The sequence below is a fragment of the Sturnira hondurensis genome, unplaced genomic scaffold, assembly GCF_014824575.4.
Source record: "Sturnira hondurensis isolate 20B ecotype Veracruz unplaced genomic scaffold, ASM1482457v3 Scaffold0006437, whole genome shotgun sequence".
Lineage (NCBI taxonomy): Eukaryota > Metazoa > Chordata > Mammalia > Chiroptera > Phyllostomidae > Sturnira > Sturnira hondurensis.
This window is the reverse complement of record NW_028079068.1, coordinates 7684808-7706743: the sequence shown is the minus strand read 5'-3', so window position 1 is coordinate 7706743 and position 21936 is coordinate 7684808. Positions and strand designations below refer to the sequence as shown.

The 21936-nt window shown below is 55.4% G+C and overlaps 1 protein-coding gene across 1 annotated transcript in view; it reads right to left on the bottom strand.

Moving 5' to 3' along the window:
- Positions 1-755: 755 nt before the first annotated feature.
- The window catches only part of PLXNA4 (plexin A4), a 412384-nt gene continuing 391203 nt past the window's right edge, over positions 756-21936 (bottom strand). Inside the window, exons 26-32 of the mRNA XM_037049178.1 lie at positions 18575-18678; positions 17656-17755; positions 16305-16495; positions 15266-15435; positions 12453-12665; positions 5632-5782; positions 756-3794 (exon numbers count right to left, since the gene is read on the bottom strand). Coding sequence (XP_036905073.1) covers positions 3699-3794; positions 5632-5782; positions 12453-12665; positions 15266-15435; positions 16305-16495; positions 17656-17755; positions 18575-18678 — 1025 coding nt within the window. The 3' untranslated portion in view covers positions 756-3698. The remainder of the gene's footprint in view (positions 3795-5631; positions 5783-12452; positions 12666-15265; positions 15436-16304; positions 16496-17655; positions 17756-18574; positions 18679-21936) is intronic.

Sequence of the window (21936 nt, the reverse complement as noted above, 5' to 3'; positions counted from 1 at the left end):
CCCCAATTTAAAACCACATTGACAGAAGGAGGCAAGAAGAAATATTTTCCTGAGGAAGTAAGTGACACAACAGCCAACCTCACTTAATGGCACTATTTGTTGTTACCGACACAGGTCAGGGCTCTCGTTACCACAGGGAAGGACAGAGTGGCAAAACCCGTACCTGGGTGGACTTGTACCCCACCCCCCACAGAAATGACTAGCCTGCAGCTACCTTTCTCAGCTTCTTTTCCCTGTTCTTTCACGTCCAAGATGTCACAAAGCTCCCCTCACCTCCACCCCACCAGCCTCCAGCCCATCTCCCTCCAACTTAAAACCCCCACCTAAGCCAGGTCAGTCATTTTGACCCTGTCATCTCCAGGTACCATCTTGACCTTGGTGGTCTCCACAGGAGGAGGACGGTGCTGGAGCCGGGTGCAGGGAGAGGTGAGGAGGGTGGCCTTTTCTCCCCTGCTCTCTGCCCAGGACTTGGGGAGTCTTATAAAGATCCCACCTTAAACAGAATGCAACCCTGCTAATGAACCGTGACAGAGAGGAAAGCCTCGAGAGGCTCCCCCTCATCCCCCGAACTGCGTCTGGTGCATGCCAGGCCCCAAGCCGCCTGGGCAGCTCTCGGCCTGACGAGAGATCAGGGGTTCCAAGGGGAGTCTGGGGAAGATCTGGGGGAAGGACAGCCTTCTGACAACGCTGCCTCGTCTTTACTTTGAGACCCACCACGTGCGCATCAAACGAAAGAAATGGAAAACAAACAAACAGCGAAAGGAAAGAACTTTTATGGGCCAGATGGGTTGTGGCTCTGCGTGACTCTGTCCTACTTCTCCGTCCCCACGCAGGCCATTGAGACGGCAGGCAGACAGAGCCCGAGCAACAACCCATCCCACCAATTAAAGTCCAATCTGCCCAAACACCTCCCCAGGAGAAAGGAGGAGAGCGAGGAAGTTTGTCTCGTCTCCTCTCCCCTTCTTCCTGACCTTTATGTTTCTCTGAGGTGTTCCAAGTTTCTCTTACATCAAAAAAAGTTCAGTACCGACAAAGGAACAATAGCAATAATAATAATCCAGTAAAAAATAAAAGCTTCAGCAGAACCAATGAAACAGTCTTTTTTTTTTCTGCGTGTTCATTTTTTTTCTCTATCTGTGCAAAACTTAAAAGTCAAAACATATGCCATCATACCGTACACTCACACACGCACGCACAGCTTCACTCAGCAAATCTGTGTTAAATAGGTTTGTGTCTCTCTCCTCCCCGACCCTTCACATGTGCAAAAACATTTGCGTGGCTGGGCTGCTGCCTCAGCCCGCTTCCCACACGCTTCCTTCCTGGCCTGCCAGGGCCCCTGGCTTCCTGGGAGAAAATCCATTGATCCGGGGGAGAAATCCCATGCTTCTTCACCTGGCACTTCATTCGCCAAAACCTTTGGTTATTTGTTTCCCCCTTGACATGCCTCTTTCCCCATTCTCCTCGTCTGGTTGGTTAGGTTTCTTGACTTGTGTCCACCACACGTTCTCCCCTGATGCCACGTGATGCCCTGCTTGGGGTCACCGCTGCTTGACCCCCAGTCAAGTCCAGGCCTCCCTCGGCCTGTGACCACCCTGATTTCCTACAGGCAGGTGACGTCTCCTTCCACCTGCCAGCACTCAGCGTAGAAAGCAAGAGTTGAAATGCCCTGGAGCTGCAGGATGAGCTGAGGAGCGAGGGGAGAGCAGGGAAAGAAACATTTCAAAATCCCCTTCCATGGGACAAGAAATCTTTCTGAGCTCTCGGCCAGCTCCCAGGGCAGACACACACACACACACACACACACACACACGTGCATGAGTGTGTGCACATGAGGTCACACACATGCACACACAAGCATATCCAAAGGGGTGAGCATTCTTAAAAGAAGATGCTCCGCAGACTCTGCGGGAGATGACGTGGTTCCTTTCCCTTCCCATGTGGGGCTCCTTTGAGTGGAGGGCAAGGAGTGATGCCCAGTGCTGGGGGTGCGAGGGCAAGACTCATGCCCCACCCCACGTTGGATGATGCTCTTCCTTGCCTCCCAGGGTGTATAGCTCGACACCAGGGGAGACCTTTGCTTGTGGTGAGAGACTGGACCAGATGGCCTCCAAGGCCCCCTCAACGTTCCAGGTTTCCACGACCCTCATTAGAGCGTCTCTCACTGCAGCCCCTGCTCACCCAGGTCCCATGTCTGAGCACACATCTATCTGGCTGGCTAGAATGCTATATCCTTAGATAGAAGGACAGACACAAAGGCAGATTCTAGGGCGGAGGTCAGCTGTATGTTCCTCCCACTTCTGGCCATGTCCTTCGACTTGACTTTTCGGTCCTCCCAGACATAAGAAGCCAGGGCTGAGTCTGGCTGGCATTTCGGTTTGTCTCTACGAGGCTGTGCTTGAGTGCATTTCTTTCCATGATGACTGCGAAGAGATGAGGGAGGAAAGTGACTGAAGAGACAGCTGAGATGTCAATGAAATAATTCCCCAGGAGGTCTGCTCAGGCCAGTGACAAAGCCATCTGTGTCGCAATGGCACCAGGTTCTGCAGGGGCAACACAGGCGAGGCTGTCTGCACCAGCCTGCTGGAGAGTTCTGAGGAAGGATGGTGGAGATGGAGCCGCAGGGGCAGTTGCAGGCAGAACCTCCTGGATGCCTGGATGCACTCTGCATTTCGTGTTGCCCCCCAGGGGGCGATGACCAAGAGGGATGGAGGTGCCCTCTCCAGACACCTAGAGGGTCTAGAAGCACCTAGGTCTCTAGAAGATCTGACAGTGGTACACCCGTGACTATGGTTGTCATTCATTTGCACTCGGGAGTGTGAATGGAAAACCACAAATGCTGCCCCCAGAGAAGATGAACCCTCTTCTTCTCCCCCTGCCTGTTACACATCTGCCACTATGAGCCAGACTGGAAGCTTATTAGGACTTGTCCCCGTGGTGGAACGTAACTGCTGTTCTTTCTCCTGTCTGGCTTTCCACAGGGAGGGGCGAAGGCTTGGCAGGCCGGTCCCTATGGGCACTTGGAAGCGCTTCAAGAAGACTGGAAGGGGACAAAGAGGCTGCTGGCTGCCAACCCAGGTGAGAGACAGCTCACAGAGCACGTCCCAACTACTCATCCCCTGCCCCCAATTCCGGTCGTGTGCAGGAGGTGTGGCCTTTCTTTTCACAGTTGCAAAGGGATCATAGCACTGACTGACCCCTTGGAGATGGAAATGCGGGATGGGAGAGCCAGGTGTTATCTTCCAACCAAAGATAATACTGAGCTCACTGCCTATTCTCTAGGCCAAGGTTCGGACCAATGTGGGGCTCTCAAGAAGTGGAGGGTGAAGTAGCAGCATAGAAACGTCCTCTATCCATGGCTCCTTAACCATTCATGGGCCCTGCTGCTGACACATGGAGTCAGCTGGATCAGAGAGCCCCCTCGGAATCTTCTGGTCAGGTCCCTCGCTGCGGGACTGGCCATCCTGGACTAGCTGAGGGCTGGTGGCTTGGTTCAGTTGTGTTGGCTGAGCAACTGAAAAGGAAGGGACCTAGGAAGGAGGGAGAGGCAGAGAGAGAGAGAGAGAGAGAGAGAGAGAGACAGCGCTGCTCAGGGATGCTGCTGACGCCAGTCGGGACTTGCACTTGGTAAAGATGATAATCTAGACTGAGGCACGGCTTGGTGTGTCCCTCCCTCCAGGGGGGCCCTGGAAGGACGGTTCTCAGCTGTCTAAGCTCATGAGGGTTATGACTTGTTCTAGTTTGTAGGCCAGTTTCTGCTTCCCACACTGGTCATCGTGGTCCAGAGGTCCGAGGATCTGTTGAAGGGGCAACAACAGAGAGGTTACCGGTTTGCACACATATGCCTGTGCGCTGAGGGTATGCACAGAAGGGGGACATCATCTGGAGGTGTGGGAAAACTTGTGCACGTGGAGTTTCACACACGAAGTTGCTGGGTGAACACAGGCGGAAAGTGTGGGGCACGGGTACAATGTGTGGGTACCGTTTGGCCTCGAGCACAGGATGTCAGCACATGCATCAGCCTGTCTGAATAAACATGCCCATTTTACTGCCCACTTAAAGCAACTGACAGCAGGCAGAAGATGCTCCAGTTGCCTGCAGGTTAAACCTCAGACAGTTCGATCCCCCTGTGTCTCAGGGGAATGTGACTTTGTAGATATTAAGAAACTCTACCCCCTCCTCCAATAAAGGACAATCTTAACTCATTTGGCTTCACTCTGTGGAAAAGCAAATACCACTGGAAGCTTAATGTATCTCAAGCTGTATTGGTCATTAACACCTCATGGAGAATGTCTGCCACAGCCTTTTCTGAGGTCAGAGGGTTGGTGGGGGACAATGACAGAGAGTGTTCATGCCACAGGAAGAAGAACGTGTTCAAACTCGACTCAGACTCAGGAGATGTGGGACTGAGTAAGGGGTCCACCAGCTCCCCACTGGGTGATCTGGGATGGGACATGTAGCCTCTCTGAACCCCATCTTTGCTGTCCACTTCCTCACCTGTACAACGTGAAAACTACCAGCCCTCCTCTGGGCTGCTCCAGGGGAGAGGACAGTGTCAGGTAACCTACGTGAACACCCTTCCCACGATGTCTGCTCAGGGAGGGGCACACAACCAATGGGGGTGAGTTTACCGGCACTGAGGCCAGAGGGGAAGGGGGCAGTTGGGGGAAGGAGGGAAGGAGAGAAGGAGAAGGCTGAGGGCTTGAGGGAAGGCTCCCAGAGGGCTGGATTTCCTGGCCCAGTTAATGTATTTTTAACTGGGGAGACCAGAATAGACTTGGCAACTTCTTAGCTGGCCCCAAACCACCAGTTACTGGCACCAACATTTCATAAAGATGGGCTCTTCTAACACCAACCGTGGACGAGGGCCCTCGTCAACCAAGGAATGGCTCTTTCCAAGATGACTCAGTTGCACTCACGCACTGGCACACTCTACATTGTCCTTCCTTCTGTCATGTGCCCACGGACAGGTACAGACTTTGTCCTGGGCCAGCACTGGCCCACAGGCTGGTACTGGGTCTGTCCCCTGAGGTGCCCAATGCCAGCTTCCCCTCCACTTGAGGTTCACGGCACCATGTGGGACACCAGGCCCTGACCCCTACAGGGGCTCCTTCCCCAGCCTCTCTTGGTGGCGAGGCTGCTGGGAGGAGAGAGCGAGGCCAGGGCATAGAGACGGTGGTTCTGCCGCTGCTCAGACGCAGGGAGCCGGGACCTGCACCTACTTGATCTATGACTGCATGACCGAGAAAACTCCCATCAGCCCCTTGGTGAGGTTTCCAACAGGGAACACAGCGGGTGCTCTGTGTCTACTCTGTTCTCTCCCATCCCATCCCATCCCGTGTGGCTTGCCCATGGGGGAGGGGAATTGCTTATTAAAAAAATTAGATCAAAGAGAGAAATGGAAAAAATGAGAGGAAATCGTAAGGAAGAAATAGGGAAGAAAAGTGAAGAAGCAGCAGCTACTTGATCTATATATCTGAGAGGGGCAGAGATGAATGCAGAGTGTGTGGAGTGGAACGTTTCCACTCCGAGCCTTTGCAGCCCAGCCCCAAGTCCCAGGAGGCAGTTTGCCCAGCAGAGGTAGGAGGGGTCTGAAGGCGGTGCTCTTGGCCCCAGCAGCAGGGCAGGGCTCACCTCCTCACTGTACTTGCCCACGTAGGAGAAGATCTCCGAGAGCGCACTCATGGTGTTGAACTCATTCATGTGCATCCGGGACTGCTCAGCCAGGTACGCGTTCATGTCCTGGTCGCTGATGGCCGGCATCTTCCCGATGTCTGAATAATACCTGCCGGGGTGGGGGTGGGGAAGAAAGCACTTGCAGCTGTGTACATGGAGGAGAGGAGAGACACCACGGGCACTGTGTCTGGGGCCGGCGGATGCCAGTGTGTGACCCTTGGGGACCATAGTGGGCATGCTCCCGTCTGGGCCGCTGGGTCTGCCCTCTGCAACTCTGGGTGCAGGAGGCACAAATGGGAGGGGTGTGGGGAGTGGACCAGGCACTGTCAGAGGGTGTGGCCAGGGGTGGGACCAGGAGCAAAGAGGAGGCGTCTCCTGCAGCAGTTTTGCTCCCAGCTAGGTGCACTCAGTCTCTCGTGCCCCTCTATCACCCCTTCCCTTGGACGTAAGAGGTCCCCTCCACAGGCCCCAAAGGCTCTTCCAAGCAGTGGCTCTGTCTGATGTCTTCCCCTCCCTGGGGTTGAGCAGGAGGAGCTGGGGGCTGCTTGGGGAGAGAGGCAGGCAGAAAGCAATCAGTCACTGTCACTTGCAGCTGTGCAGTGCTGTCAACTGGTTAATTAGATGCCAGCATTTACATTTTTAATTTCTGCGATTTGACATTTTATGCAGCAAACCCCAACTCTCCTGCCAGAGGGGAGCCATGCAGTTTCCTAATGAGGAACCGAAGGGCCCAGGGGCCCTGAAGACAGCCACACCTACCCTCTCCCGGTGTTTCTGGATGGGAGCCACCGACCAGGGACCAAGCACCCGAAAAGGCAGGGGGTGTTGGAACAGTGAGGAAATGCGCCCAGGTGGCCCTGTGGGACCTTCAATGCTGGCGAAAGCAAGCCTGAAACCTAACCTAGAGGAGGGTGCAGGGACTGTCCCCAGGCGGGGACTAGAATGAGGCACCTGAGGCATGAGGTTTTGCACTCTCACCTGTGTAAGCACAGGTGACAATGACAGGCCCTGGGAGTTCCCTAAATTCAAAGCTTGATCAGGTAGGTGGAGGGGCATTTTCAGAGGGTCCAGCCCCATGGCCCTCCTGCATCCCTCACCGCTCCTATCACGAGTCCGTCAGTGCTGGTCCCCCCACCGCCACTCTCCCCCTTGGTGCCCAGGAGCTGGGTGACAGGTGGGCGCTGGTGGCACTCAGGTGCTGCTGCAGCCATCATGCTCAGGGGGCTGCAATGGAATGACAGTTCAGGTGGCTGCCACAGTGTTCCTGGGCCGGTGAGGGCAGGGTGGCCGCCCTGCGTGGAGCCACTGTCCCGCTGTGACTGCGGTCCCGTCGCTTTGTTTGGAAATGAGAGAGGCAGTGGGAGGGAGATGAAATCTGTGCCCTCTGGCAAGGAGGGGCTGGTCGGAGAAACACTCCTGTCCCTCAGGAACCGGCCGCACAGACACGCTCGCCAACTGCATTGTCGAGCTGATTGCATTTTGGCGGGAGGTCTCGGCCCCTGACATGCTGTCGAGACAGGCACAAGGACAAGAGCTTGATGAAATGGCTTTTCTCAGAGGAGCCTGGGGACTCGGGAGGGGGGTCCTGCACAGGCTCATCTGGACTTCCATCCTGCACGCCCTTCTTTCAGTGCGGGGCCCTCTGTCCCTTGGTCTCGCCTCATCTTCACAAGTCCTGGGCCTCTGTTCCTTGCCCCGTTTCACTCTGCCTCCTTGGCTCCATCCCAGAAGAACCCGCTCTTCCAGGCCTGCCCACCCCCCACATCCTCAGGTTCCTCACGAAACTGAATGAGACTCCAGGTATAAACTTCCAGCCAGAGACCTGATTCATTGCCACTACTTCTGGAATACAATAAATGCCAATGTTCCATTTTATAGGGAAGACCTGGGGATTTCTACAGTCACTCTGAACCTGGTCACTCCCGAGGAGATTTGTGTCATTGTCCCCTCACGATTCCATGCCCACTGAGCAGAATATGTTGGTCAGGTAAAGGGTTATGATCTCAGGTTGTGTTGGTAAAAACCATGAACGAAGGCCTCCCACTTCCATCTCACTGCCGGCAGCCAGACATGGCTCTGCTAACACGGCCGGGCCCAGAGATCCCCGCAAGCAGTTACTTTGTCACCCCGGGCAGTCAGAGCGACTGACCAGGGCGAAAGCCCAGGTCCCCCTGATAGGACGTGACTGTCACCAGAAACAAAGACTCCTGCCCTGTCCGATACCAGCCTGTGAACCTTTCACAGGTAAATGGATAGTTCTGTCAGGCTTTTGGCAAACAGCCGGAGTCCCTCCCACTGCGGCCTTCCTGGTCCCTGGGGTATGTGAGAGCCCAGGTTGTGGACCATGTCTCCATGGAGACAGTGGATGCCCACGCTCTGTCCCTTTGCCATGGCTCACTGAAAGCCCAGTCCATTTCTCCAAAGGGAATATTTAGACAGCGTGAATGTGTGAGAAAGAGAGGGGTGGGGCGGGGCAGGGTTCGGTAGAGTAGGGAGAGGACAGAGGTTCCTGGCTCCACTTTGCGTAGTCTCCCTAACTGTGAGGTCGCGTCCACACTGAGCGGCCCCCGTGTCCCCTCTGTTGCTTATGTGTGAAGGCACTGGATTGGACCGATGCTTGTCTATAGCCACAGACTAGCCCACGAGTGGATCAACCACATGTCTTCATTTCAGCAAGTTCTAAATCCACTGTGCTGACTGAGCACAATGCCCTGGATGACTGTGGCATGTGAGGACCTTATGTCCTGTTCTCATCCCGGCCCTGTGGTGCTAGGAGAACCCATCTTGCCTGCAGAGTTTTGCCAGCCCTGCCTTGACTCTCCCTACTTCCCTCCACCCCTTGAAACTGATAATGACCCTGCCCTGGCATCTCTCCACTGAATGCTGGTTGCTTCCTCCTCAGCCCTTGCTGTACTGGGCTCCGCCACTGAGAAGCCTTATTGATTGCAAAGAATGCAATTATTCCCTATTAATGAACTTTAAACAAATGTTATTATCAGCTGGGTGTGCAGTGAGGAAGGGAAAGGTCAGCTTGTACTTGAGCCCTTGTACTTGAACTTGTTCCTATAGCATTTCTGCCTGCAGGTGAATCCTTCAGAAGAGATGGGTTCAGAAGAGATGGGTTTCCTGAAAGTCCCTGGGATGCCCCTGGAGCTGGCCAGGGCCTGGCAGGCTGGCCAAAGCTGAGCCTGCTGAGGATGTCCAGGCCCCATCCTTGGCCTTACCCAACTGTCTTTGCTGCATTTGCTCGGACAGGGTAGATGCCTGCACCCTGTGATCCGACATCAGTCCTGGGGGAGCTGCGCTAGAGGCAAGGCCCAGCGAGCTGGATTCTCCACTGTTGACCAGTCTGTGGTGTTTCACACCTGCGGGCTGCTATGGGATGGGCCCTGTGTGTGGTGGTCGGTGTCTCATCCCTACTTGTAGGACCAAGAAGGTGGTCTCCAAGCCCTGAACTCTTAGAGAAGAACAAAGTGTTCTCATCCCTTCAAACACCTCAAGACAAAGAGCAGATGTGAAAAACATTGGAGCCTGAGGCTCTGAGGTCCCCAGACACTTGCTTTTCAGGGCCCTGCCCAAACGTCTCTCCCTTCGTGAGTCATTCCCAGATCTCAGTTCCTGAGCACCCCACTGTGATGACTCGTGGGGTCGCCCCATGCCTGTCTGTGTGTCCTGCACCATGAGAGCCACAGGGAAGGATCAAGTCTAATCCATCCCGAGCCCCCAGTGCACCCATGACGGATACCATACGTCACGTTTGGCCCAGGGATTAATGAACAAGTTAACGAAACGTCTACACTTCACCTCCAGTATTGCTCCCAGGGTGCACTGTCCCAGCGTTATGTTTGAAATAGATGGTTTCCTTAGGAGGCATATTTAAATATTTAAAATTCTTAACCTTTCTCATGCGGTAACACATGTGATTGATGGCATTCATATGTGCGACACGCCCCTCGCCCGATCCCCAGCGGGCCAACTGCGACTCTGTGGCTGCACTCGCCCTCCATGGAAAGCCCGTGGCTGCAATAGAGTGAGGCGAATGTGGCCACGGGGACTACCTGGAGGCTCTTCCGATTTAAAACAAAAGAAAATTACTACCGAACATGAACGTTTTCCTGCTACGGGTAATGAAACAGAAATTACAACTCATCGTGGCACACCAGTTCACGGGGACGACACGACACGGCTGAGTGCTGCTCTGTAAGGGCAGTGGCGCCCCGGCCTGCTGCCAGGGAACCAAGGGGTCTTCTCCTCTCTCTAGATGTGGCCACAGGCAAAAACACTGATCCTTGAATGGAGGCGGCGGAGACTGGGAGTCTGCAGAGAGGCCACCGACCATTCGCAAGGCATTTGGAGGCAGAAAAGGGATGGAAGAAGGGGAGAGAGGCTGGGTAGAGAAACTTCTAGGAGATACAAGTCAGTAGCTAGGCTGCCCAGCCAACAGAGTTATGAGGCCCCCTGAATCCGTGTGCTTCCCACCCTGTGATAGAGAGGGCCAGTTGGGATAAACCCTGTCTGTCAGGTGTGATGGGAGAGAGGGCCTCTGCAAAAGTGTGTAGGGTGCAGGGAGTTACTAAGCCTGAGTCCTGTGCAGGCTGGTTGCGTGCTCATGGCACCCAGGCAGTGAATTCGGAGGTGCTCAAGCCCCGGCCACAAAAGGAGGGGGTGCTACCATTGGACTTCTGAACTGGGAGTGGTGTGGGAGACCAGGCTGGCTGTGGGTCCTGAGAGAGTTCCGCACTCTGGACTTCCCTTCCCCTCTCAGCGACCCAGACAAGCTCTGGGTCGCTGAGAATGGATCCATCGTCACCAAGTGAGAAGCACTCTAGGCCTGCTCCCCAGACCCACCATGGTGGTTTCCCCACCCCTCCATCTTTGTGCCCGTATCCCAGAATGAGAGGAGAAGGCATAGGGGACCTCCCGCAAGAGGAAAATGACTTTCCTGAGAGCGCCATTGGTTGCTAAGGAACTGGCGGGATAAGAAGTGGAAACCATCAAACCACGCCTAAAAATAACCCAATGGACTGGGGTTACTCATGACCTGTCGCAGCTGCATGGCACAAATCTCATTTAGCACCAACTGAAAGGGAGCCCATTAGCCTGGTGCATGCATTATCCTGATCTCCAGCTGAGTGGTGGTGTTCTGGGCAGTGTCCTTTCTGCAGGTGTTTCATAAATGCTCCAGCCTGTCACACCCCGGCTCCCTGCCTCCCTGCCTTCTGCCTGCGGGCCCACCATGAAGACCCTGCATTGGTGCCCAGATAACCAAGAACCCCGATGCCGCCTCTTTCTCTCTCTCTTTGCCGAAGAGCCAGCTGACACGCAGGAGGGCCTCTTCCTGGCACTTCCACTGGCAGAAGAATGAGCCATGGTCTACACAGAGGAAGGTAAGAGCCTTTCTCGGCGACTCAGACACAATCAGATACAGCCACAGAAGAGCTAGCTCTCTCTCTGACAGCCCAGGCTGCACACCCACCACGTGCAAGAGCAGGAACGGGCAGGGGGGGGATATCGAAGAACAGAGGGGAGAGAGAAGAAAGAAAAGGCAACCCCTTTAGGAGAACTGTGTGACTGAGGTGACTGGGACCCCAGCCCTCTTAGTCATTTCCTCTGTACGGGGAAGGCAAGGTCCAAGTATAAAGATGTCTCTCTGCCGGGGGTGAAGCGATACAGTTCATTTTCTCTTTCTTGGGTGGCCAAGTCAGGAACAATTTCTGGTCTCTTTTCCTCTTCTTCAAAAAGGCACCGAACCCGAGCTTCCACCCAGGTTTTCTATCTTTAAGCTACTTGAAAATAGAGAAAGGTACTCTAAAATCAGGACTGTCGTGCAGAGCTGTGCAGGCTGTTCACTGCGCAAACGCATCCAACAAACCATGCACCCTGGTGTGGGGCCACATCCCCCCCCGCAGAAGGGCACCTTCTGTAATTCACACAGAGACACCACGTGGGGTGGCAGAGGCGTGCTGTCTAAAAGTATCGTAAGTAGTAGAAAAGAGGTTTGGGAGTCAGCTGAGTAGGGGGTCACTCTGATTGGGGCCACTGAAGTCATCTGGGCCACTCTGTATGTGTATTTCTTCACCTTCATGGGCGGAAAATGAGGTTATAAGTCCTGACCTCTCATACCAGGGCTTTCACCATGAATAAACTAATAAAGCTTCATCCATTTGCTTAGCTTGGGTGCTTGGCATACGGGGCTAATGAAGGACAGACATACCAACAATGTCCTTTACCGGGAGTTAGCTTCGTGCCAAGGTGACCCAGCTCCACAGCCTACAGGTGGCCTCTAGTCTCAGGTGCACCACATGGGACTGTGATTAGATCAGGGACTGCAAGGCCAAGGGCATCAAGAGCTCCTGGTGTGAGAGGCCAGGGACTGGGACAGTGAGAAACTGTTTGGAGTGACAATGACATCCCCACAGAACCCTGGGAGAACAGCCAGATGGACAGGGGCAGATGGGGAGAGGCCTCTGGCCTTGTTCAGTGACAAGATGTTATTCAGTCCCTTGAAGTCTTTTTTATTATTTATTTTTGGTAGGGATTAGAGCCGGGGACTATATTTCCTTCCTGGGCCTAGAATGTATTTCAGCCACTAAGATCTGGGCCTTGCACACAGGGAAGCAGAGCCTGGCGGCCACGTCTACCCAAATTTCCCAGTTCCGGTTCAGTGGACCACACCAGATGCCTGGGGTGTGGGTGCCGCAATTGCGGGATAAGGCTTTGTGAATGCCAGTCTGTAAGCCCCGCCCACCGTGGAGGAGGAGCCCTGGCCTGGCACTCACCTCTCCACCCAGTTCTTGTAGCTGGGGATGTCCTTGGCGTAGAGCAGCTTGTTGGAGGGCGAGTCCTTGCCCAGCCGGTGCTCCGACGTGGAGCAGGAGTCCATGAAGGTCTGGGCCACCACGGAGAGGCAGGCGTCCGTGATGCTGTTCTTGTGGATGTCGAACACAAACTGGGGGTTCTTGATCATGTTGACCCAGAACCGCAGGGGCAGACTGTGGAGGGAAGAGGCAGAGGGTCAGGAAAGATGGCTGGGCGGGGATGTAAGCTGGCCTGGAGAGCTCTCTGGAGAAAGAGAAGAGGCTGGGCACCAACAGTTCTTAAAGGCCGTGTCTCTGCCGCCATTAACCTTCCAGGAAACCCAGGATCAACAAGGCCGAATAGCCGGTCCAGAGATCGATGCGAACGGGCACAGGAGGGGGCGTGGCACCAGCCGGGACTGCGCGGCTCAGTCTCGCCTCCTCGGACGGAGCACAGGCTCGGGGTCAGAGGAGCTACAACGGGTTCTGGGAAGTGGGATTTCTGACTCTCTGTTCCACTGTCCGACTCCTATGCCAGATACAAGGCATCTCCACTTGGCAAACCTTAAAGAATGGTCCGGAGTGTAGGTTTTGTAAAACACGTCACAGCCCTCTTCCCTATATTGGGCACATCAGCGTGTCCCCACAAAGTGAAGGCACTGGAGTGGGGTGGTTTAAGAGGAGCCGACTCGGTATCGCCAAGCTGGCTGGCTTGGAAAACCCAGCTTCACGGGCCCGGCATCTGCCCTACCGAGCCCTCTCATTCTCCTCCCTCTTTCTTACAGTAGGGGCCTACTGCCTACCAGGAACTGTGCCAGCCACAGGGGATACAGTGTGACTAAGACAGATCCTCTTCTCTCTGGGGGGCTGCGGGGAAGGCAGACATGCAATCAAGTACGCACACTGAGAACTGTCCATGCTAGAACTGAAGGACGGACGTGTGGGTCCATCGTGGGACGCGGGGAGGGGTCATCAAGTCCACTCAGGGGGAAGTGTCCGCAGAGTCTTCCCAGAGGGAATGGCCCTCGACAGTTTGAGCTTTAAAGGTGCATAGCTGCTCCTTAGCTGGATGAGGCTTGGAGGAAGGTGTGGGGGGAGGAAGGTGCTGCGGGTAGGGGACTCAGCTGAACAGAGGAACAGACCACCACCCAGCATGGTGGTCTGGTAACCGTCAGTCCTCTCTGTTGCTCAAAGGGGTCCCTGGGCATTGGGAGAAACCTGCCGGCCTGCCCTCTGGGCTGTCCTCTGCTGGCTCTCTGATTCTGTGGCTTCCACCTGGCCACCCAGATGCCGCTGAGGAAGCCGGGTGGCACTAAGCAAGGGATCTCTATTTCCTTCCCTCTTCCCCTTCCCCTTCCCCTCCTGCCACTTCCCTGATGTTTTACTGTGGGTTTGGTTGCTGTTCTCTCTGTTGGTAGTATTATAATGTTCCTAGGGGTTTGGCTTGCCTCTCAGAACTTAACTTTTGAATTACATCATTTCAATACAAAGGGCACAATATTTCTACAGGTGTGGTATCTCCCAGCAGTCAGTGTATGTGTGCAGCAAATGCTGTAAATAAGTCAGACCTCACCCTTGAAATGGCCAACCCATCAGTGAGTATTTAAATTCCTAAAGAGTGGGCATCTCGGGATGTGGGCAGGCAGCACTGAGTTCCGACACTGTTAAGCAACACCTGTTTCATCCCGGGGTATTCAGATAGGACATAAAAGGTGAGTTGTGACACTGGGGAGAAAGTCAAGGTCACAGCAGCTGCCCAGGAACACCGTGGCAACCCAGCTCAGAGCCCTGGATGAAAGCCTCCCAGCTCCCCAGCCTCTAGTCCATGTCTCCCTGATTCCAGAAGTCCCAGCGGGAGGAGGGACCCTGAGAGTCCATCTCTGCTGCATGATTTCCCCGCAACACTCGCGCTCCTTCAGCCAGTTGTGCTGACAGGCAGATGAAACCGGGAAGCCAGGGCACCACACGGAGTCTCCTGCCTAATGAAATATTAGCATATTATTAACATTAGCGGTGGCACTAATCTCTGGTTGATTGCAGCCACTCGGGCTAAATGAGCAGGAGGTTTGTTTAAAAGGAGAAGGTGGGAGAATGGTGGAGGAAGGTGGTGGGGAGTGGGTGAGTTACAGCTTTGGCCAGGAATGAAGAGACGACCTCTTTCCAGTCAGAGTCAATATGCAGATCTCATCACTCCTGGGCTCGCTGCTTCTTGCTGGGGCAGCAACAATGAGGGTTCAGCGGGTGTCCTTTGGTGGAAGACCCTGGGCCTGGGACTGCTGTCCACTGCCCGGCTTTCCTTCGTGGGGACTGAAGTTCTCTAGGAACTGAGGATCTGAGTGCCCAGAAGAACTGGCTCAGAGGGAGGCTGTGCCCCCATCCCAAGGACATTGTGACGTCCTGTGGTGGCCCTACCCCAGCAGGAGGCATGAGCTGAAACGCACAGTTCAGACACTCTTTCAGGTCATCTACCTATAATGTGCTACAAGGGCATGTAGGGATGTTTTGAAAACACCAGCTCTCCCCTGCCAGACCAAGAGATGTCTGCAGACCACTGACATTTTCACAGAGGTTGGTAAACTCACTGGCAGAGAGGAGCAAATTTGGCAGGTGGGGATGTGCCCCTGAGAACAGCTCTGCCTAAGATTGCTAAGCGCAGCCTTAGCTAGCAGCAGGCAGGTGGGGTTCTTGTGAGGCTCTGGGCTGGTTGCAGGTGTCCCTGGTTGGGCCCTAGTGCCATGCCAGACCATGAACTTGGCTGATCTCCCTGTCTTTCCCCCTGCTCTTCCTTCACTCACCAGTTGCTTTTCCAGGTGTGACGGACATGCGGGTCGTGAATGCCATGCTTATCAGCCTGCTCGTCCAGGAAGTCAAACATGTACTTGATGGCCAAGGGCAGGGCGGAGCCACGGTGGGCCGTGCTGAAGATGGTCTCAAAGAGGTCGTCCACGAACTTCTGCAGGGTGCCCTGGGGAGGCGGCACAAGTTCACACACAGCTCCGGCAGGGAGCTCTCGTGATGATGGTTCTACAGCCGGCCTCGCAGAAGGGATGGGAGGGCAGCGTGGAGCGGGGCCAGCTTGGGTGAAATCGGGTAGTGCGTGTATCCCATCTCCCCACCCCCGTCATCTGTCTCTAACAGCTTTAAATTTCCTCTGCACGTGGGAACTATAACGTACCGCTGATGACTGGACCTCAGCAAGCCTTCCCCTGCCAATGACACGGATGGGCTTAACACCCCTTGGTGGTGTCATTTCAGCACTTTTCCGAAATGCTAATGAACCACTCGCTCGGTCAGAGCAGACAAACACAATCTGCTGGCTTTGTTTGGGCACTCCTCGCTACTACGGCTAACCCACGGTTACCCCCTTGGCTGTGCAGAGAGCAGAGCCGGGGCCAGCCTCAGGAGCGAAGGCCTAGCGGCAGGCCCAGAATGTCCCCAGAACCAGGGTGAGAAACGGTGCCCCTGCAGGGGCCCCATCCCCATTGCTGGAGAGTGTATATATATGACACCCAGGGAGAGGAGTTGTTCTTTCAGAAGGATGGCAGAAGAGCGTGGATAGATGGGGCCAGTGTCTCTGTGTTTGAGAAAGGGCGCAGAGAAGGAAGCAAAACCTCGGACTGCACAGCAGCAGTGCCACGGGGCTGGGGTTTGCCTGGAGCGCGGGGTTGAGAAGGATTCTGAGGCTCTGTGCTGGGAAGGAGCACTGGGCTGCTGAGCACGGCCCACCATGCGTGGATGATGGAGGGGCCCCAGCACACACGCTGGCATCTGGGGGGGTTGGGGAGGTCCCTGCCCACACCCACATGGGCCCCGCCCCCTGTCTGAAGTCAATACCTTAGTGGCCAGGAGCCGTGTCAGATAGATTTCCGACACCATCTTGCTCCCCCGGTCACCCTCCTTCTGGTCCCCGTGCTCGTGGTTCTTCACCAGGTGCCACATCTTGACTCCGCTCTCCAGGTCGGGCGTGATCATGGGCGTGCGTGAGCGGAGGCTGTCGGGACTGCCCGTGTACCGGATCATGTTTTCTGCCAACGCAACGGGCCACGCGTGTGAGGCCTCTCGGCCTTCCTTACTCACAACACACTCCTGCTCCAACCGAGGCCAACTTGTGTCAGGTCCTTCCTGCCATTTTCTGCCGCCATCACCTTGGCTTGGGTCACTCCATTCCAGGGAACCGACGTGACTTTCCTGCCACCTCTGGGAAACTCTGGCTGCTTCCCCCCCACCTCCACTTGCTTCTTGCCAGCCCTTAATTATTCAATTTGTAAAAATATGAGCTCGTCCTCTTTTACACTTTTCCTTATAAGAGTTCTCAAGTCGTGTCTCAGGATGTGTTCTGTGTAGCCAATTAAGCACGAACGTAAGAGCAGGTAACCTGTCTCCCCTAATGACTGTGGACCAGCCGAGTAATTCTCTTGTCAACTGCTCACCTTCACCCTCCGCTCTGGCCTGGGCCAGTTCCTCCCCCGTCTGTGCTACAACGTGAGGTCCGGTGAAGTGAGGGATGAGCAGGAAAAAAGATGACGGCCCTACTGTGTGTGGGCACTGCTCTGTTTTCTTCTGTTGATTTTCCAGAATGAGCCTGTGACTTGGTAGCTTTTTATTTTTCAAGCCCTGCCTTGCTGGTAAAAAAGTGGGTCTCACAGCAGCCAGGCAGCGGGCCCCATGGCACACAGATGGCAGAGCAGGGCAGCACCTGGGCTTCCAGCCCACACCCAGTGCCCTCCCCGCAGCTCCACAGAGCCGGGGGCCTGGGGCCTGTACCTTCCCTTAAATGCTTCATAACAGTGTGACCTTTACACGTTGGGCAGCCTCTGTGCATCTGAGTTGTAATTTGCTAATCTGCATAATAGGGGAAATAATTATTTGATGCACTGGGTTGTTAGGAACTTGGCGCACGGTAATGAGTGTCGGTAAGTGAAAGCATCTTCTCGTCTGTAAGATGCTCACGCAGGTCAGAGTTTCTGCCTGTTCTGGGGGTGGGGGTGTAGGTTCTGCTCCTCTGTCAGAGTTCCGAACCAGGGGCCTCCTCCCCAGCCTGGCTCTCCTCTCCTGTGGTCAGCCTGCCCGCCTCACCCCTGCAACTCCCTGCCCCTGGGGGTCCACTGCCTTCCAGGGGCACTGCTGTCCCGACAGCAACTGCTCTGGGCACTCTCTCCTCCCCAGGACGGCTCTGTGAACTCACCATATTTACTTGCCGAGGTCCTGGAGACAGTGGAGTTGTTCACTGCGTTATAGGCTGTCACCTGCTTGGACACTAAAGCCACCACAGAGCCATCTGGCACCTACGAGGGAAAAGCTCATTAGGGGCTGGGCACAGAAGCTCTGCTACCCCAGCAAGTGTGGTCAAACCAGGGTTAACTTGGTCCTCCGGGGCTGTCGGCACCTCGGCAGAGAACGAGGGGGCTTGGGAGGCTATCGGCTCTAGTGACACAAGACAGATCTGGATACTGCATAGTTTTCTGTGCTGTGACTCACTCTTGGAGAGACTCTGGCAAGGGCTTCTCCCTAGCACCCTCTCTCTCGATGCTTTCGCAAGAGCACCCAGCCTTTAACTCCAGGGACTGGCCCAGAAAGGGCCCAGCCACCTACAACACTCGGGCTTGCTGATGGATCCCACACGAGGAACTGGGAGCCTGTTTCTCTTGGGGACTCTGCCCGTGCCCTGCAGGAAGCATGCCGGTCAGCACCCTATCTAAAAGGAGGGCCCTGGCTGGTGTGGCTCAGTGGATTGAGTGTGGGCTGCAAACTAAGGGGTCGCCGGTTCGATTCCAAGTCAGGGCACATGCCTGGGTTGTGAGCCAGGTCCCCAGTGGGGGCCACATGAGAAGCAACCACACACTGATATTTCTCTCCCTCTCTTTCTCCCTTCCCTCCTTTCCTTAAAAAACAAAAAAGAGGCCAGGGTTTCCTGGCTACAGGGCATTCGTTTTCTCTAATTTTTCTAGGGTCACTAAAGGAATACGAGGGGCCTGTGAGGAAGTGGAGTTTAGGGCTTGGTGTCTCGTCAGGGCGGGAGGGACCCTGTTACCATTCTGGGACTGAGACTGCTGGCACCCTGGCAGCCCTGTGAGCGTGCCCCTCCCCCCTTCCAGTCGTCTCACCTGGTAATGGGCCAGCGTGTTCAGCCGCTTCCAGTCGTTCTCGATCTTGGTGGTGATGTCTTCATCCTGCAGAATCATCCTCGCCCCGCTTCCCTGTCGCCACTCTGTGGGAAGAGCAGCCCCAGCTCAGAGAGGCCCTCGGGCCCCTCCGGTGCGGATCCTGAGGACTCCTGTGCAGGCACCCACACAGCCCGCCTCCAGGGTCTTCCACAGACAGACGGGGGCCGCAGGCGCACCCTGAGGAGCGGGCCCAGGAGCTGCCGGTGGAGAGAGGCCCCGAGTTCCAGTTTTGGTTTTCGTCCCAACAAACCATGTGAAGGAACGGGAAGAACATCACCTGTCCTTCCCCGCCCACCTGTTCTCTGTGAGAGGCCACGTCTGCAGGAAGCAGACACTTAGTAAATATTGGCTGAATGAACGAGACAAGTGGAAGCTCATAAGAAGGCAGGAAACAGATGCAAGGTGACACCATCATGCCACACGCTTGTTGCCTTGATGGCAAGGTCTTGGAGCTAATGAGACCGAGGTTGCAGGTTCGGCCACTGTGCACCCTGTCCCCATTTCAGGGGTGTGTCCTGCCCTCGGAAGCCAGCAGGTGGGTCCCCCTAGGCGGGGAGACTGGGTAAAAGTGTGTGGAGAGATCAGCAGAACCTATTTTCAAGCCAGGACAGCCCCACCCCACAAAGCTGATGTGGATAACAGTGTCTCAGGATCCACCCCACACCTAATTAGCTCACACTGTAGGTAGATGCTCACACCCCGACACGCTCCTCATGGGCCCAGACACCTACAACAGACAGGCTGGCTGATGGATCCCACATGGGGAAACTGGAGATGCTTCTCGTCAGCCAAATCCCATCGGCACACGTGGCACGAAATCACATGGACCTGGAGATGTGTACGTTCCGTTCCAGTCTTGAAAAGTACAAGCACGGAGACCTGGTGCGTGCCAGACACACCAGCTCTGGTGCATGTGCATACACTGCCCCCCCCACCACCACCACACGCACAAACGCTCACACCAGAAAGGAAAACAGCCTTATAAAATCAAACGCAACACATGTTCCAGCCGGGAAGCCAGGAATCTGGTTTCCAGGCAGCTGCGACTGCCCTGCACGCCTCGCAGACGCCGATGCTTGTGAAATGCGCAGGGCGCTGGGATTTGTAGCGTGCAGTTAGGGGCTGGCATGAGTTACGCGCAGTCCTTGCCTGACCCCACCGTGGGTTTTTCCTACAGCCCATAGGGACGCATTGCAGATTCCTTCTCTTCGTTCGCCTCCGGTCAGGGCTGCGTGGTGGGTCCGTGACCAGAGCGCACCAACTCCTTCCTGCCTTGTGCACTTGGCATGGCCGGGGCTACGGATGAAAAAGCAGGCCCAGGGAGCGGGCCACCTGCCCTTAGGGGTAGCGGAGACGCGTCTAACACCCAAGCCCCTGCCTCCAGGTCCTGGGCTCACCTGCTGTCTTGTTTAGAGCCGCGTGTACCAGTCCGACTGTCTCAGAAATGTTTTCATTATGTTTTCATAAGGATGCCACGCTGTTCACTGGAGCGGAGGAGCCCTGACAGATCTCTGGGGGCCACCCATCACTTACGGCTGCAGGTGGCATGCTGGAACTCGTCACTGTGGCTAGGACCCCAGGGCAGGTAGGGTAGTGAGCAAAACGAAAGCACCTGGTCACTAGTGTTTGGTTTGTTGTGTTGTTTGGTTTGTTGTCAGCTTTAAAATCTTATGTAGCTATCTATGGATCTATGGATGTATGGATGTATGTCTTTGTGCGTGGCTGGGACAGAAGAGGAACGTCTCCTGGCTGGTCGGGAAGCTGATAGGTGGTTCATTCAGATGCTGGGGAAGCCCAGCCTGGCCTGAGGAACATGGCGGTGCTATGCTTTATCCCAGCCAATGACAAAGCCTCTTGCGTCTCCCATGGTTGCCTGGTGGACAGTGCCTGGGCCATTCAGTCGGAGGTTGCATGGGGTGGGGAGATGGACAGGGGACACAGAAGGCAGTGTTCTGCATTCCCCACACGGGGCCTGGAGGAGAAGCAGGGGCTGGGCTCCGGACAGTAGGTCCCATTGGCTGGACCCACGGGAGAAGTAAGTCTCCTCCGCTGAAGTGGCTGTGGCTTTGCCGAAACTAGATGAGGAAGGTGCCAGCTGAGGACCAGTGTCCTGGTTTGGCAACAGTGCCGGCACCCTTGCTGATGGAGTTGTGTGTCTCAGTGGGATCTGAACAAGCCACACCGCCTGACAGACTGAGTGATGACGGTGGAATCTGGAGCTCGGTGCAGGACTTCCCTGCCGCTCACGGCTGCGTTGTGCAATGCGCAGCCTCAGCGGCTGTACCCAGCAGCCCTGGCTCTGAGTCACGTCCAGCAATTATGGACAAAAATGAAAGTCAGTCTGCCTCTGTGCCCCCAGCTGAAGAAAGTTGGGCAGAGTACGGCCACGTGTGCCCCCAGGCAGGGAAGGAGTGGTGGCTCCTTGCTGGAACACAGCTTGGTGCCTACCAGTGGGGCTAGCCCAGCCCCTGGGGCAGAGTAAGTACTGAATGAGCATTTGTTAAGGAAACAATAAGTAAGTGGGTGAGTGAATGAATGAATGACAGGGAAGAGTGAGTAAGCGGGTGTGTGATGTGGCTCCTTCTCCAAGTTGGAAAAACAGGAAGCCTGACCTGTGAGTTGGTGCCTGTCGCTGTGGACAGACTGAGGGCTCAGTCAGAGGTGAACGGGCAGCTACTCTGTCAGCTACTCGGGACACAGGATGATCTGAACTCCTCAGAAACAACCAGGGATGCCCATGGCCAGGAATAAAAGCTCCCTTAAATTATGGCTACTCCTCCTTCCAATTTTACGCCTGGGAAATGAAAGAAACAGGTTGGGAAGGCAGACCTCGAGGCCACTGTCCCCAGCCACAGCTCCTTCTGCTAAGCAGCTGAGTTCTCTCCGGAGGGCACTAACTGGGCTCCTCCTCTGCGTGGGGCCCTGGACGAGGTCATCGGGACATGAAGGCAGATGACCAGAGGCCCCGGGTGTCCTCAGCAGGAAAGGAAGATGTGGACGCAGCTCAGAGTACTGCAGCAAGGCCTGGCCCGCTGTATCTGTGCCCCGACCCGGTGTTGGGAGTGTGGGGGGACGCTGACCCGGCGTCCATATCTGCACTGGGACCCGGAGCTGCAGATACGCCCTGAAGCTGGCAGGTGGCTACGTCCACTCAGCTGCATACGCAGAGCTCCAGGAACCCACGGGCACCATTGGCGGTGTAGCTCGGGCCACAGCACGTCCCCTTCCACACACACACAAGCTGTGCTGGTGGGGTGGACACAGGCTTTCCCTTCCAGCTGAGGTTTGCAGGCAGTGATGGC